The sequence below is a fragment of the Drosophila takahashii genome, chromosome 2R, assembly GCF_030179915.1.
Source record: "Drosophila takahashii strain IR98-3 E-12201 chromosome 2R, DtakHiC1v2, whole genome shotgun sequence".
In the NCBI taxonomy this organism is placed as follows: Eukaryota; Metazoa; Arthropoda; class Insecta; order Diptera; family Drosophilidae; genus Drosophila; species Drosophila takahashii.
This window is the reverse complement of record NC_091679.1, coordinates 3,549,993-3,565,311: the sequence shown is the minus strand read 5'-3', so window position 1 is coordinate 3,565,311 and position 15,319 is coordinate 3,549,993. Positions and strand designations below refer to the sequence as shown.

The 15,319-nt window shown below is 36.2% G+C and overlaps 1 protein-coding gene across 3 annotated transcripts in view; it reads left to right on the top strand.

Annotated features, from left to right (window-relative positions):
• The window catches only part of LOC138912460 (inactive dipeptidyl peptidase 10), a 591,726-nt gene that overhangs the window by 379,015 nt on the left and 197,392 nt on the right, over positions 1–15,319 (top strand). For all 3 annotated transcript variants that reach the window (XM_070213361.1, XM_070213362.1, XM_070213363.1), the window contains 2 exons: positions 9,815–10,000; positions 10,057–10,214. In XM_070213361.1, the coding sequence (XP_070069462.1) occupies positions 9,815–10,000; positions 10,057–10,214 (344 nt within the window). The remainder of the gene's footprint in view (positions 1–9,814; positions 10,001–10,056; positions 10,215–15,319) is intronic.

Here is a 15,319-nt window from a genome sequence, read left to right as displayed (position 1 = left end):
CATTGCCTTCATCGGTACGTTTAAACTCAAAAGAGGCATCGTCGGATTCTGAAATTGCGGATTTATTTGCCGAGTTTTTCCAAACTACTTATAGTTCGGCTGCTTGGTCAAACCCTATCTACCCTAACCACTTAAATAGGGCTAATTGTATTTTTACCCCTGTAATTACCGAAAGTTCTCTTTTAAAGGATTTAGCAACAACAACGCCAACGTATTCTCCCGGTCCTGATGGACTCCCTGGGAGTGTGCTTAAGTTTTGTGCTTCAACCATTTGTAAACCGATTCTTAAACTTTTTCATTTGTCTATTTCATCATCAGTTTTTCCAACTATCTGGAAGGACTCTTTCATTATTCCACTCCACAAAAAGGGTGCGAAGGCGGATGCCCAGAATTATAGAGGCATTTCTAAATTGTCGGCAATTCCTAAAGCATTTGAATGTATTATTACTTCTCATTTGCAGCATTTATGTTCCTCGCTAATATCACCGTGTCAGCATGGTTTTGTTAAGCAAAGATCGACCACCACCAACCTTCTTGAACTATCATCTATTGTAATAAATGGATATAAGAATAACATGCAGACTGACGTTATATATACAGATTTTAGTAAGGCCTTTGACTCTGTTAACCACTCTCTCCTTTTATTCAAATTAGATCAGCTTGGGTTCCCATGTAATCTATTAACTTGGATTTCAAGTTACTTAAATGGTAGGACTCAGAGGGTTATATTTAAGAGCGCTGTTTCTAAAATGATCAACGTGACATCTGGAGTTCCTCAAGGTAGTCATTTAGGCCCTTTGCTGTTTACTTTGTTTATTAACGATCTTCCCTCTATCGTAGCTCATTCTCGTGTACTAATGTACGCTGACGATGTTAAGCTTTGTTTATCATATAAAGATGTAGGGTCCGGTTTCAACTTACAGTCAGATATTGATTGTTTTCAGGGATGGTGTGAGTACAACCTTTTAAATCTGAACTGCCTTAAATGCAACGTTATGACTTTTTATAGGGGCACTCCTACGTTTGTTAGTTATTCTCTTCAAAATACACCACTCGACCGTATATATTCAATTAACGATTTAGGTGTTCTTCTCGACCCAAAACTTAAATTTGATTGCCACATAATGGCCACTGTCAATAAAGCTATGAGTGTTTTTGGGTTTATAAAGCGTTGGTAAAAGGAATTTGATGACCCTTATACAACCAGATTATTATTTACCTCCCTTGTCCGTCCTATTTTGGAATATTGTTCTTCAGCTTGGAGTCCACAATATCAAGTGCACATCGACCGTATTGAGTCGGTGCAAAAAAAATTTCTTCTTTTTGCCCTTCGTAGTTTGAACTGGGATCAAAACGTAAGGCTACCTTCCTACCAGAGTAGATTACTATTGCTTAATTTACCTACACTTGAAAACAGTAGAATAATGCTTGGTACTATTTTTATGCAAAATCTAATAAGAGGTGATATTGATTCCGTAGAACTGGTAAACCGTTTAACTTTTAATGTTCCCGTTAGACTAGCACGAAATTAATACCCTCTTAATTTGCCTCGATGTACATCAAATTTTACTCTGCATGAGCCTTTTCGTGTTCTATGTAAAAATTATAACAATCTTTATCATTTAATTTGCACTTCAACATCTATCCCCGTATTAAAAACTAAAATTTTATCTCATTTGCTTCAATCTTAGTTGTAGTATTTGTAGTATTTGGTTTTATGTCTTTTCCTCGCGAACTCGCATTTTTGCCCTAATTGATAAAGGGTCCCGCGCGTAACAAGCACGTGCTTGGTATCGTTGGGCCACTTGTTTGTACTGCTCGTAGTGCATCAACGTCCATCATATATATTAATTTACGTACACTTGAAAACCGTAGAATACTGCTTGATACTATTTTTATGCACAATCTTATTCAATCTATTTCAACTTCTATCCCGGTATTAAAAACTAATATTTTAGCTCATTTGCTTCACTCCTTATTGCTTCTTTATTTTTATTGTGTGTCCCGTCTTTATTTGTTTTATGTATTCTTCCTCGCGAACTCGCATTCTTGCCCAAATTGATAAAAGGGTCCCCTGCGTAACAAGCACGTGCTTGGTGTCGTTGGGCCACTTGTTTGTACTGCTCGTAGTGCATCAACGTCCATCATATATAATAGTTTTAAATTACCACATCAGCTAAATCAAATGCCGACCACACTTGTAAATAGAGACGGTTCTTCGATCCAGCCCTTAAAGATCAACATAAACGATTGTTCAACATTAGTTCAATGGCCGGGAATATGTGCGATTTCGACTCAGCAGAAATTTGTTCGTTGCTTATAGCAACATACCTAATTGTTATTTTCGAACATATGGTGCAGAACATGCTAAATGATTTTAAGGCCTGGTCGTCGAGGTGGAACATTGCAGTTAATCCTGCCAAGTCTCAGCCTGCCACCTTTTCATTGAACAGGCTGAACACTTATCGCCTAACCTTAGACGGGACTCCAATAAAAAATTGAATCCTGCCAATCCAAATTTATAAGACACATGATAAACTCCCCATACTATACAAGAAACACTAAAATTTTTGAGATCTCAAAATTAATCCTGTTTGTACACCTATCACCAACACTACCATTCGCTACAGACTCGTTTCCCACACAAACAGACTTGCTTTCACACATTCCAGACCTAAGAACAAAAGAAGGCTAAAACCAGAGAGAATGCTATAGTCGGCTGGGTGTCCCGACTATCTGATACCCGTCACTCAGCTAAAGGGAGTGCGAGGTAGATGGGTATATAAAATTTTGATTGCGCATAACTTTTTAATGAATGGTCCGATTTGAAAAATGTCTTCTACATTTCGATTGGTAGGAAGCACTATAAAATTGCATTTATACATTTTTAAAATCTTAAAAGATGTAGCGGCCAGACACTTTTTAAAAGCGTTTGTGCGTAACGGCGCCTGTAGCGACTGGCGAATCAAAATTCAGCCTGAAACTCTACTTTATAAGGCCCGCTTAAATCAAAGCTTGAAGGAGTGCTGCCATCTGACCCGACTATTCGATATTTTGAACCGCTGAGCCAGGGTGGTTTTGGAAAGTTAATTTTTTGACACCTGACGGTCGACGGTCGGTCTGTCCATGCGTCTCTCAGTTTTAAAGCTATAGGGCAAAAACTTTCCCAAAAATCTTCTTTCTTTTGCAGGTAGTATATAAGTCGGAACGAGCCGGATTGGACATATAGCTCTCACTTTAAATAAATTATATCTTGGTTGTTTTTGAACATAAAATCCTAATTTTCAAATAAAATTTTATAAAAGTCGGACGACTAAATCATAAAGCTGCCATAGGAAATTAAACATTTTTGAGATTTGTAAATTAATAGGAATTATCTGCAAGGGTATATGAGCTTCGGCTGGCCGAAGCTAGCTTGCTTTTTTGTTATACCCGTTACTCGTAGAGTAAAAGGGTATATTAGATTCTTGCAAAAGTATGTAACAGGTAGAAGAAAGCAGGACCTTATAAACTATATATATTCTTGATTAGGATCACTAGCCGAGTCGATCTAGCCATGTCCGTCTGTCTGTCCGTCTGTCTGTCTGTATGAACGCTGAGATCTCGGAAACTATAAAAGCTAGTAGATTGACATTTTGCATGCAGATTCTAGGAGTTCCTATGCAGCGCAAGTTTGTTTCAAAAAGGTGCCACGCCCCCTCTAACGCCCACAATCGCTTATATACGATTTTAAAAATTTCAATATTTCGGAAAAGTAAACATGCAGTTTTATAGTGTTTATCAATACCTATCGAAATGTAGAAGAAATTTTTTAAATCGGACCATTCGTTAAAAAGTTACGGCGGATCAAAGTTTTTATCTTCATCTCCTTCGCACTTTCTTTAGGTGAGTAACGGGTATCTGATAGTCGGGGCACCCGACTATAGCGTTTTCTCTTGTTTTTTATGAAATTGTAGCTGGTGTTATAGTGTCAGCTGCAGCAGATCGCAGAAGCTCTCTGTATGCTTTACTTCAGATTAATTTGCAGATTAATTGATGTCACAGAAATGATTTCGGTTTAAAAATCGTATTCTCACACAAGCAAGCTTAGATTTACTTTAGATTTTAATCTCTCAACTTTATGCGAGCACATGCTGTAACCAAAGAGCGTAAGTGCATAATTTCGTTTTCTTATACACTTACACAACCAAAGGATCTAACACGGACAACGCACACTAGGAATGTGTAAAGTGGTCTTAACGCAAGAGCTGCTCTCTTTTAAAACGTCATTTGTGGCTGAGCTCGCATCATGTGCGAGCGCGCTCAGAGCGAAGAGAGGAAAGAAGTGGACAAAGAGAACGTTCGTCAGCGGTGAAGAAAATAACGGTAGATGTAGGATTTTCGTGACGCTCTGAATTGGTTTTACTCCGTCCACGAAAATGCATTACGCGCCTAAAGACGTTTCACTTCAAAAACAAATTAATATTTACATTTTTTTAGCGGGTTACCCACACAAAATATATTTTTTTGAAGTGAAACTTCTGTAGGCGCGTTATGGATCGTCACGAAAATCGTACATCTCCCGTTAATTTCTTCACCGATTACGAACGTTCTCTTTGTCCACTTCTTTCCCCTCTATACCCTTGCAGATAATTCCTATTAATTTACAAATCTCAAAAATGTTAAATTTCCAATTATTTCTTACTAATTTTTCAATCGTTTCTATGGCAGCTGTATGATATAATAGTTCGATATTGATCAAATTAAAATCGAAGTTCGAAAATATTTAAAAGTCATATTCCAGAGTTGAAGAGAATACAATAAAAATAATTAAAGTAATAATTTATTTCCTATTATATTTCCATTAATTTTCCGATCGTTCCTATGGCAGCTATATGATAAAGTCGTCCGATTTTGATAGAACTTTATTTGAAAGATGGTATTTCCAAAATTACGAGGTTCTATGTTCAAAAACAACCAAGATATAATTTATTTAAAGTAGTGAGTTTTTTTCCGAGTATTCCTATGAGAGCTACATATATGATATAGTTGTCCGATCCGGCTCGTTCCGACTTATATACTACCTGCAAAAGAAAGAAGATTTTTGGGAAGTTTTAGCCCGATAGCTTAAAAACTGAGAGACGGATGGACAGACGGACATATGGACAGACGGACGGATGGACAGACGAACAGACGTACAGACGGACAGACGGACAGACGAACAGATGGACAGACGGACAGATGGACAGACGGACAAACTTCTGACTGAAATCATAATACCTTCTGCAAGGGTATAAATAGAGATAATGAAATGATAAACGTGCGAGGAATACTAGAAGTTTCACTTCTGTCGTGCGTAGGCTGGACACACCCCTTTTTTTACCCGTTACTCGTAAAGTAAAAGGGTATATTACACTCAGAAAAAAAAATTCCTAGATTTTAGGAAACACGGACTACATTGCCTAAAATGGTGATTTAAGGCCATTGTGGACTTACAAATAGTAAAAATGGCCATAAATGTTCAATTTAAGGCCATAGATTTTAAGGAATTAAAAGCGTGAAATATAGTCCACTACCTAAAAAATAGCACAAGTCTATAAACAACACAAAAAAACTTTTTTTTTTAACAAAAAATAAAAACTAATAATTTTTTATTATTTGGAAGGAAATTACGATCTTGGTACTTATCAAAATTTTACCCATATATGAGTATATTTAAAACAAGAAAGGAAGCTAGCTTCGGCAAGCCGAAGCTTATATACCCTTGCAGATCATTCTATTAATTTACAAATCACAAAAATGTTAAATTTCTTATTATTTCACATTAATTTTTATACCCTTGCAGAGGGTATTATGATTTCAGTCAGAAGTTTGCAACGCAGTAAAGAAGACGTTTCCGACCCCATAAAGTATATATATTCTTGATCAGCATCACAAGACGAGTCGATCTAGCCATGTCCGTCTGTCCGTCTGTCCGTCTGTCCGTCCGTCTGTCCGTCTGTCCGTCTGTCTGTTTCTACGCAAACTAGTCTCTCAGTTTTTGAGCTATCGGGACAAAACTTTCGCAAAAGTCTTCTTTCTATTGCAGGTAGTATATATGTCGGAACCGACCGGATCAGACAACTATATCTTATAGCTCCCATAGGAACAATCGGAAAAAAAAAAACTTTAAAAAATTCTAGCTTCGGTGTTTTTTGAAATATTACCTTCTACTTTTGGGGATGTTATTTTTTAAATATTTCTGAATTTCGAATTAATTATTTAAAAAATCGGACTACTATATCATATAGCTGCCATAGGAACGATCGGAAAATTAATGAAAAAGTAATAGGAAATAAATTCAAGCTTCTTTGCTTTTTATTGTATTATCTTCTACTCTAGGATATGACTCTTTTTAAATATTTCCGAATTTCAATTTTAATTTAATCAAAATCGGACGACTATATCATATAGCTGCCATAGGAACGATCGGAAAATTAATGGAAAAGTAATAGGAAATAAATTCTAGCTTCTTTGGTTTTTATTGTATTATCTTCTACTCTAGGATATGACTCTTTTTAAATATTTCCGAATTTCAATTTTAATTTGATCAAAATCGGACGACTATATCATATAGCTGCCATAGGAACGATCGGAAAATTAATGAAAAATATTAGAAAATTGAACATTTTTGCGATTTGTTAATTAATAGGAATGATCTGCAAGGGTATATAAGCTTCGGCTGGCCGAAGCTAGCTTCCTTTCTTGTTTTTCAATCGTTTCTATCACAGCTATATGATATAGTAGTTCGATTTTTTAAAAATTAAAATCGAAATTCGGAAATATTTCAAAATAGTCATATCCCAGAGTAGAAGGGAATGTAATAAAAACCAACAAAGATATAATTTTTTTCCCATTAATTTACATTTTATTTTTCGACCGTTCCTATGGCAGCTATATGATATAGTGATCCGATTTAAAAAACAAAAAAACCGAAATTCAGAAATATATAAAAAAAAAATATTCCCAAGAGTAAAAGGTAAAATTTCAAAAAACACTGGAGCTAGAATTTTTTACGTTTTTTTTTTTTGATTCTTCCTATGGGAGCTATAAGATATAGTTGTCCGATCCGGTTGGTTCCGACATATATACTACCTGCAATAGAAATACGACTTTTACGAAAGTTTCATCCCGATAGCTTTAAAACTGAGAGACTAGTTTGCGTAGAAACGGACGGACAGACGGACAGACGGACAGACGGACGGACAGACGGACATGGCTAGATCGACTCGTCTTGTGATGCTGATCAAGAATATATATACTTTATGGGGTCGGAAATGTCTCCTTCACTGCGTTGCAAACTTCTGACTGAAATCATAATACCCTCTGCAAGGGTATAAAAAATAGTCTATAAACAATAATATATGTATTTGTTTTTATATTTTCAAGAAAATGTTTAATTAATTTTTTTGTGTTGATTTTTTATATAGCGAAAACGTATAAAACTATACATTTAGTTTTTTTTTTGCCATACAGTAATCATTTGGTAATTACTTAATGTATGGACAGCCCCAAGTTTGATGATTTGGCTTCAATGTATTTTTAGGAAAAGTATCCCTAAATGGAAAATAATATGCAATTAAAGACGATCTAAATCTTTCGTTCAAGGACTAGCTATCGATCGGATTAATAGTTTTTTAGTAATCGTGTCCACCGCAAAGGTAATTTCGAAAAAACAAGATTCTAAGATAATCACGTTTAAAGTTTCAAGTTTGTAACGGCCGATGTGCAGGTAGTGGTAGTGCGCTATAAATAGCTACAACTTCGGTTCTAATGCTCCGATCGTTCTGAATTTTTGTAAGAGTATTCTCAACAGTATATACTTCAAGAATATGCAATAAAAAAAACCGATTTTTTCATCTATCACAACTGTATATAAAAAATAGTCATAAATATGTTAACTATGCTGTTAAATTAACAATGTTTATCTTATCCATATGAGATGTTAGCTTAGTAAGAGAGTGCGGCGTACACATAATATTTTAAACATTTTTATCTAATAAAAATTTTTAAAAATGATTTAATGTGTCGCTTAGACACATGTACTTAACAGTGTTTGATGGTGTGATTGGTAAGGCGAACCCCGGTTCGAATCCCACTGGTTTGAGTTCTTCCAAACTTCCAATGAGTTGGAAGTTTTTTTCAGTTGTAAGATTCATTTACTAATAACAATAAAAAATAAATACAATAATAAAAATAAAAAATAAATGTAAAAAAAAAAAATAAAACATGTCTTGTACTGGACTCGAAGCCGGTTCAAAATAACCGGGAGCTGGCATAGTTTCCTCTGGGCTACGCCCTTATTAAAGTTTCGAGTGGCTAACTGCTTTTGTAAGTTTAGATGAATATCTAAATGCTTAAATTTTTGGGTAATATGGACTTTTTTAAGACCATCATGGCCTTAAAACAAGTCAGTGTGTTAGGACTTAAAACAAGTCTAAGATTCCTTAGGTCCAAAATTAGTCCATATTACCTTAGTTTAAGTCCATTTTTTGGGTTTTAGGTCCATATTTTTTTCTGGGTGTAGATTCGTGCAAAAGTATGTAACAGGTAGAAGGAAGCGTTTCCGACCCTATAAACCATATATATTCATGATCAGGATCACTAGCCGAGTCGATCTAGCCATGTCCGTCTCTCCGTCTGTCCGTCTGTCTGTCTGTCCGTATGAACGCTGAGATCTCGGAAACTATAAAAGCTAGAAGATTGACATTTTGCATGCAGATTCTAGGAGTTCCTATGCAGCGCAAGTTTGTTTCAAAAGGGTTCCACGCCCCCTCTAACGCCCACAATCGCTTATATACGATTTTAAAAATTTCAATATTTTGGAAAAGTGAAAATACAGCGGATCAAAGTTTTTATCTCCATCTCCTTCGCACTCCCTTTAGCTGAGTAACGGGTATCTGATAGTCGGGGCACCCGACTATAGCGTTCTCTCTTGTTTTTAATTTAAACATATGCGCCATTTTGTTAGTAAAAATCGGTTTTTGTTAAAAAGGTGGAGCCATTGGTAGTTTTTAAAATATCGAATTTTGTTTAAGACGGCCTCGGCTTTTTTCTATGAAAAAACATCGCAGCAAGTAGGGCTACTCTGTCACTCTTATCGGATCCTTATGGAAATCATGTTTTCTCATCGTTTACTAGTCTTTTAATAATTTTTAATTATTCAAAGTTAAGTTTTGTTTTGACAATTTCTGAATGACAAAAAGTAAAAAGTAATTTTTTAATCTATTAAAAAATCACTATTATTTATTTAACATATTATTTACTATTTAATTTATTTACTTATTTTCCGAATAGTACACGTAAAAAAGTTTCAGGCAAATGAAAAATGTGAAAAACTATTTTTGGCCAAATCCGTTCGGTTTGTAAAAGAACCACCCATATGTTAAATTTTAAATAAAGATGTAACTTAAAAAAAATTGGGGTTGACATGGGGGCTGTTTTTGGTGGGCCTCCAAAGGAAATTCAATTGAGAGACTACACAGTCCGACAGAATTTGGCATTTTTGGTATAAATTGGCACAACGCCTATAGTCCATCAGCTCTGGTATTTGAGGTATTTTTAATTTAATAAAATTACAATTTTTATTCGTCTTTTGGGATATGTCTTCAAGAGTGGTTAACCCATTTTATTAATATTTTCGGAATTTAATAGTTACTCGTCTTTTTCATCCGAAGACAAAGCAAAATTGTGATTTTCTTAAATACCATCTCCTCGAGCTTGACAAGAAAATTAACATTAAATATTGTGTACTTTATATGCTAACAAATTCAACCATTAATATATTATCTTTCAGAAATGGCCGCCCCGGCTCAGAATCTGTTTCTGAGAAGTTTAAAATTGACTGGGGTACATATATGTCATCAAGAAATGATGTTGTTTATATCCGTCTAGATGTTAGAGGGTCCAAGGGCCAAAGTAAGAAAACACTATATCGTCATTTGGGAGGAGTAGAAGTATTAGATCAAATATCTGTGTTGAGGTAAGTACTAAATCATTATTTTTATAATATTTTAAGCACTAAATATATTGTTTCAGGTATTTGCTTGATACTATTGGTTTCTTGGATGAAACCAGAGTAGGTATTTGGGGCTGGGGCTATGGTGGTTATGTTACGTCAATGGTTCTCGGTACACAGCAGGAAGTATTTAAATGTGGAATTGCAATTTCCCCTATTGCAGATTGGCTCTATTACAGTAAGTATTAAAATTAACAATATTAATAGTTTAAAGTCGGTCCTCACCACCGAAAAATCTCGACAATTTTAAACCTTTTCCAATTGTTTATCAGTTTGGGAGCTAAGCCTAAAGTATGAGCATTAGGGTGGACTTTTTTAAGGTCAACTGAGCTCCGCATCTTAAATGGTAGGTTTCTGTGTCCAATAAATTTATGCGAAAATAGAAAAATTGTATTTCATCGTTTAGACAGTGCGCAATGGCCCTAAAGTTTCGCTAAAAATGAAGTGTAAAACTTGGGATTTACCCCATTCCATTTCTTATCAGGTTTAATATTCTTCTTATTTCCTTTTTGGCTTCGCTCGAATAAAAGAGTCAAGTAGAAATTTATTTTATCAATACTATCAGTTGGAAGTAGCCTAGCCTGTAGAGCTTCTGTCTCCGACCCAAAAGGACCGAGTTCGATCCCCGCCCAACCATATATTTTTTTTGTGGCTCACAATAAAATAGAGATTCTTTATTACAATTTTGTAGATTAACTATCACTTTTGCGTTCGCCAATATAAATTATGACGATATTGACTAATATTTTTCAGGGACCGTAACAGTTATAAGTTGTACTCTAAAAGTCATGGATTACACTATGCAGCATCAAAAATTTACCTCGATGGGTGCTATATTTTTGAATTCGTTGCGAATTCCGAAGTTAAACAGCGTTCTCCAAAAAGTTCCCCGACGCAAGGATTCTTAGCAAAAGGACCTCAAAGTTCGAAAAATGCTTAAATTGGCCAACTTTCCGGAGCTCTCAGAGGCAAACGTGTTAATGGTTTGATTCGATGTTAAAATTTTTTAAAAGATACACTCTTTATCTTTCGAACCCATACTTAGAATAATTTTAGGATTTTTATTAAGGGATAAACAAATTTTAGAAAACATAGTCAACAAACATAAAAGCATACAGCTGCGATCAAAATAGTAGTAGTATGGCCGCCCTGTGTTTTTAAAGGTTTGTTGTTGTCACTTTTCTTATCCAATTAGTCTAATAGTTTATTTATAATCAATGCAATATTACCAGGAAAAGATACATTCGAAAGATAAAGAGTGTATCTTTTAAAAACTTAAACATCGAAACAAACCATGAATCCGTTTGCCTTTTAGAGCTCCGGAAAGTGGACCAATTTCAGCATTTTTCGAACTTTGAGGTCCTTTTGCTAAGAATCCTTGCGTCGGGGAACTTTTTGGAAAACGCAGTTTAACTTCGGAATTCATAACAAATCCAAAAATATAGCATTCATCGTGTAAATTTAAAAAGCATTAAAAATGCTGCACAGTGTTATTCGTTATTATTGTTTTTATACCCTTGCAGAGGGCATTATGATTTCAGTCAGAAGTTTGCAACGCAGTGAAGGAGACGTTTGCGACGTCTTGTTTCTCAGTTTTCAAGCTATCGCGATGAAACTTTCCCGAAAGTCTTCTTTCTATTGCAGGTAGTACATATGTCGGAGCGAGCCGGATCGGACCACTATATCTTAAGGCTCCCATAGGAATATTCAAACAAATATGGGACGTTCCATGTCAACCCGGCCACCCCACTTTTTTTTTTTTTTTTGTATGTGAACAGTACCACATTGATTGCAAAGCCACTTGCTTCCAATAGCACTAGTTTACAGCAGAAATGCTCCCCAGCAATTGATGGCAAATTCTGTTAGTTTTAGACCCCTAGATCACGAAAATATAACTAATTTTTTTTTCGATGGCACAGTTTTTTTTTAAGATTTTTTAAAGTTGGAAATGTTAAATTTCGGACTTTTTTCGAATTTCTTCTTATATCTCGCCAGATATGCACTCGATTGGGCCAGTTTTAGTTTTATTTTAAAGTCAATAGATCAGAGCTTTACTTTGCCATACAGATCAATATGATTGGATGAGTAGTGGCAGCGCAGAAGCTCGACAAAGATGAAAAATGTGTTTTTTGGTCGTCTGTAAGTCGGCTGTATATATCTTAAAAACTCGAAATAAATCCGTTGAAAAATCAAAATGGGTACAAACTTAAAGTTTACATCCTACCGAATAAAACAAGCCGGATATGGCCCAAATCCATGGAAAACTGGATTTATGGTGGATTTTTAAAGTTCGGATTTTTCCACTTTTTTCGGTTGACAGAGTCCAAATTTAAGATTTATCATAGGCGGCGACATGTAAACAAAAATGAGTGGTGACGGCAGCCTGGTCTGTTATGTCTGTATATGATCCCTTTGGTATGTTAGCAGATCTAATGATACATGGCAAAATCTTGATACAAGATGTTTGGAGATCTGGAATACATTGGAACGACTTGATACCGGACAATTTGTTTTCCAAGTTTAAGCTTTGGGTACTTGAATTGGAAAAGGCAAAACAGTTTCAGTGCTATCTGCCAGAATTTTTGTCAGCTAAAGATAACATAGAGCTCCATATTTTTGTTGATGCAAGCGAACAGGCCTTCGCAACTGTAGCATACTGGCGCATATTTTGTGGCGGAGATACAAAATTAGTCTTTGTTGCTGGTAAGACCAGATGCGCACCGTTAAAAAATGTTATCAATTCCCAGGCTTGACTTGCAAGCAGCAGTGTTGGGTACGCGTATGAGAAAGACCATCTTAGATAATCATGATGTCATAGTAAATGGAACAACACTGTGGTCAGACTCCCGACCTGTCATCTCTTGGATTCGGTCAGATCGTCGACAGTTTAAACCATTTGTTGCTCATCGGGTTAGCGAAATTCTTGAAACGACATCTGAAACAGATTGGAGCTGGGTGCCAACGCACTTAAAGACAAGGCAACAAAATCCACCAAGTGTCCAAAATACGTTACCGGAAGCGAATGGATAAGCGGTCCAGAGTTTTTGCTTGCTGAAAAGGATTCTTGGCCTACAATGGACTTCAGCTTTTCGTCAGATGACGGCACAGAGAGGCGTAAAACTACCATGACTGTTCAAACTACCCAGTTTATAGATATCAGCCGATTCTCAAATTATCTTCGATTGAAACGCATGATGGGATGGTGCTTGAGGTTCGTAAACAATTGTCAAAAACGGATTCAAGAAAGGGAGAAAGGAGAATTATCTGCCCAGGAATTATTCCTTGCGGAATTAAAATTGTGCAAGGTGGTACAAAATCAAGTATACGCAGATGAGGTGGCTGAGTTACAAAGATCTCAATCTTTAGCCAAGAGCAGTCCCATTTATAGCCTTTCTCCGAATCTAAATGCTCATGGAGTTTTAGTGGTTGCGGGAAGATTGGATTATGCCATCGACATTCCAATATCTCAACGCCAGCCAATAATATTGCCGTCCGGAAATATCTTCACCGAACTTATCGTTAAATGGTATCATGAGGCAGACCATCGCCAAAATGACGAGACCATTATGAACGAAATAAGACGCACGTTCTGGATCACAAATATAAGAAAAGCGGTTACTCGGGCAAAATCACTTTGTCAACATTGTAAGAATTTCAAAGCCAAACCAATCACTCCTTTAATGGGTCAACTGCCCAAAGAGAGAGTGACACCGTATCAACGACCGTTCTCCTTTGTAGGACTAGACTACTTCGGCCCAGTTTTTGTCACCATTGGAAGGCGACAAGAAAAAAGATAGGTTGCACTCTTCACGTGTTTGACCGTAAGAGCCATGCATTTGGAGCTGGCTGCCGATTTGTCCACCGACGCATGCATTTTGTGCATACGAAACTTCGTAAATAGAAGAGGTATCCCTGTAACTATAAAATCAGACATGGGAACAAATTTCGTTGGTGCCGATAATGAGCTAAAAAAGACGAAAGATCTCTTTGACTGGGATTATATCAAATCAGAAATGGCAAATAAAGCAATTGATTGGCAGTTAAATTGTCCTTCAAATCCCAGTTCAGGCGGATGCTGGGAACGCTTGGTGAGATCAAACAAACGTGTTCTGAGTGTAACGCTTAAGGAGAAAGCTCCCCACGTTGAAACGCTAAGGAGTTTGCTAATTGAAGCTGAAAAAAAGTAAATAGCCGTCCTTTGACTCATCTTCCCGTTAACATAGATGATCCGGATCCTTTACCGCCTAATCATTTTTTGCTTGGGACAATTAATTCAACCCAAACCCCAGGCGACGCCAACAACTTTTGCCATCGCAAGCAATACCGAATTGCTCAACAATTAAAGGATCACTTTTGGAGTCGATGGATAAAAGAATACTAGCCGACTTTGACTAGACGAACAAAATGGCATTCCCGAACCCAGCCGATCTCCGTTGGAGATGTCGTTATTACTTGCGAGGATAATCAACCTAGAGGTAGTTGGAAAATAGGAATCATCATAAGCACAATTCCAGCTAAAGACGGCCACATCAGATTGGCAGAAGTCGAGACATCCTCAGGGATTCTCAAGCGTCCAGTATCAAAGCTAGCAGTTTTGGATGTATTGGGTAAAACTCCATAGTTGTTTTACGGTGGGTGGGATGTTGCTAGTTCATTAAAATCCATATAAATTTATTGCCATTCACCCTTTTACTTATCAGCCCGCTTTCGATATTTATGCCTTATCACGAGATCGCGTCGCCCATCACCGAGTTTCAGTTTGTGTAAAGAAGACGGCGCGACAACACAATTTAATAAATGTATCTTCATTATCTGTACAAAACTTGCGATTAGACTTTATAATTTGTTCTAAAATAAACTAAAAGCATAGTTTAAATGAATATTCTATTTGGTGTTGTCTTTTGGCACACGGAGTGGCAACATTAGATGTTTTTAGATGTGGACCAGGGACATTAAAAAATATTTTCTTAAATCTTTGGTTGGCCTAGAAGAACGACTTTTAATTATTTTACATTTTTGATCGGGGCTTTGAAAGTTTTCTTTATCCTGTAAAATAAAGTCAACTATCAGAGTTTGCCCATCTTATTAATGGGACTGAAGAATCATTTTTACCATTTCCTCATTTTCAATAAATTTCATATTTTATCCTAATTTAAGAAAATCCTATTTCTAGTTTCAACGAGTACAATCCTTACATATATGTCAATCTCATAAGTTTAACACCATCCCATCATATATCTAATATATGTACAATGTACATATAAAGCTTTCTGAACATTCGCA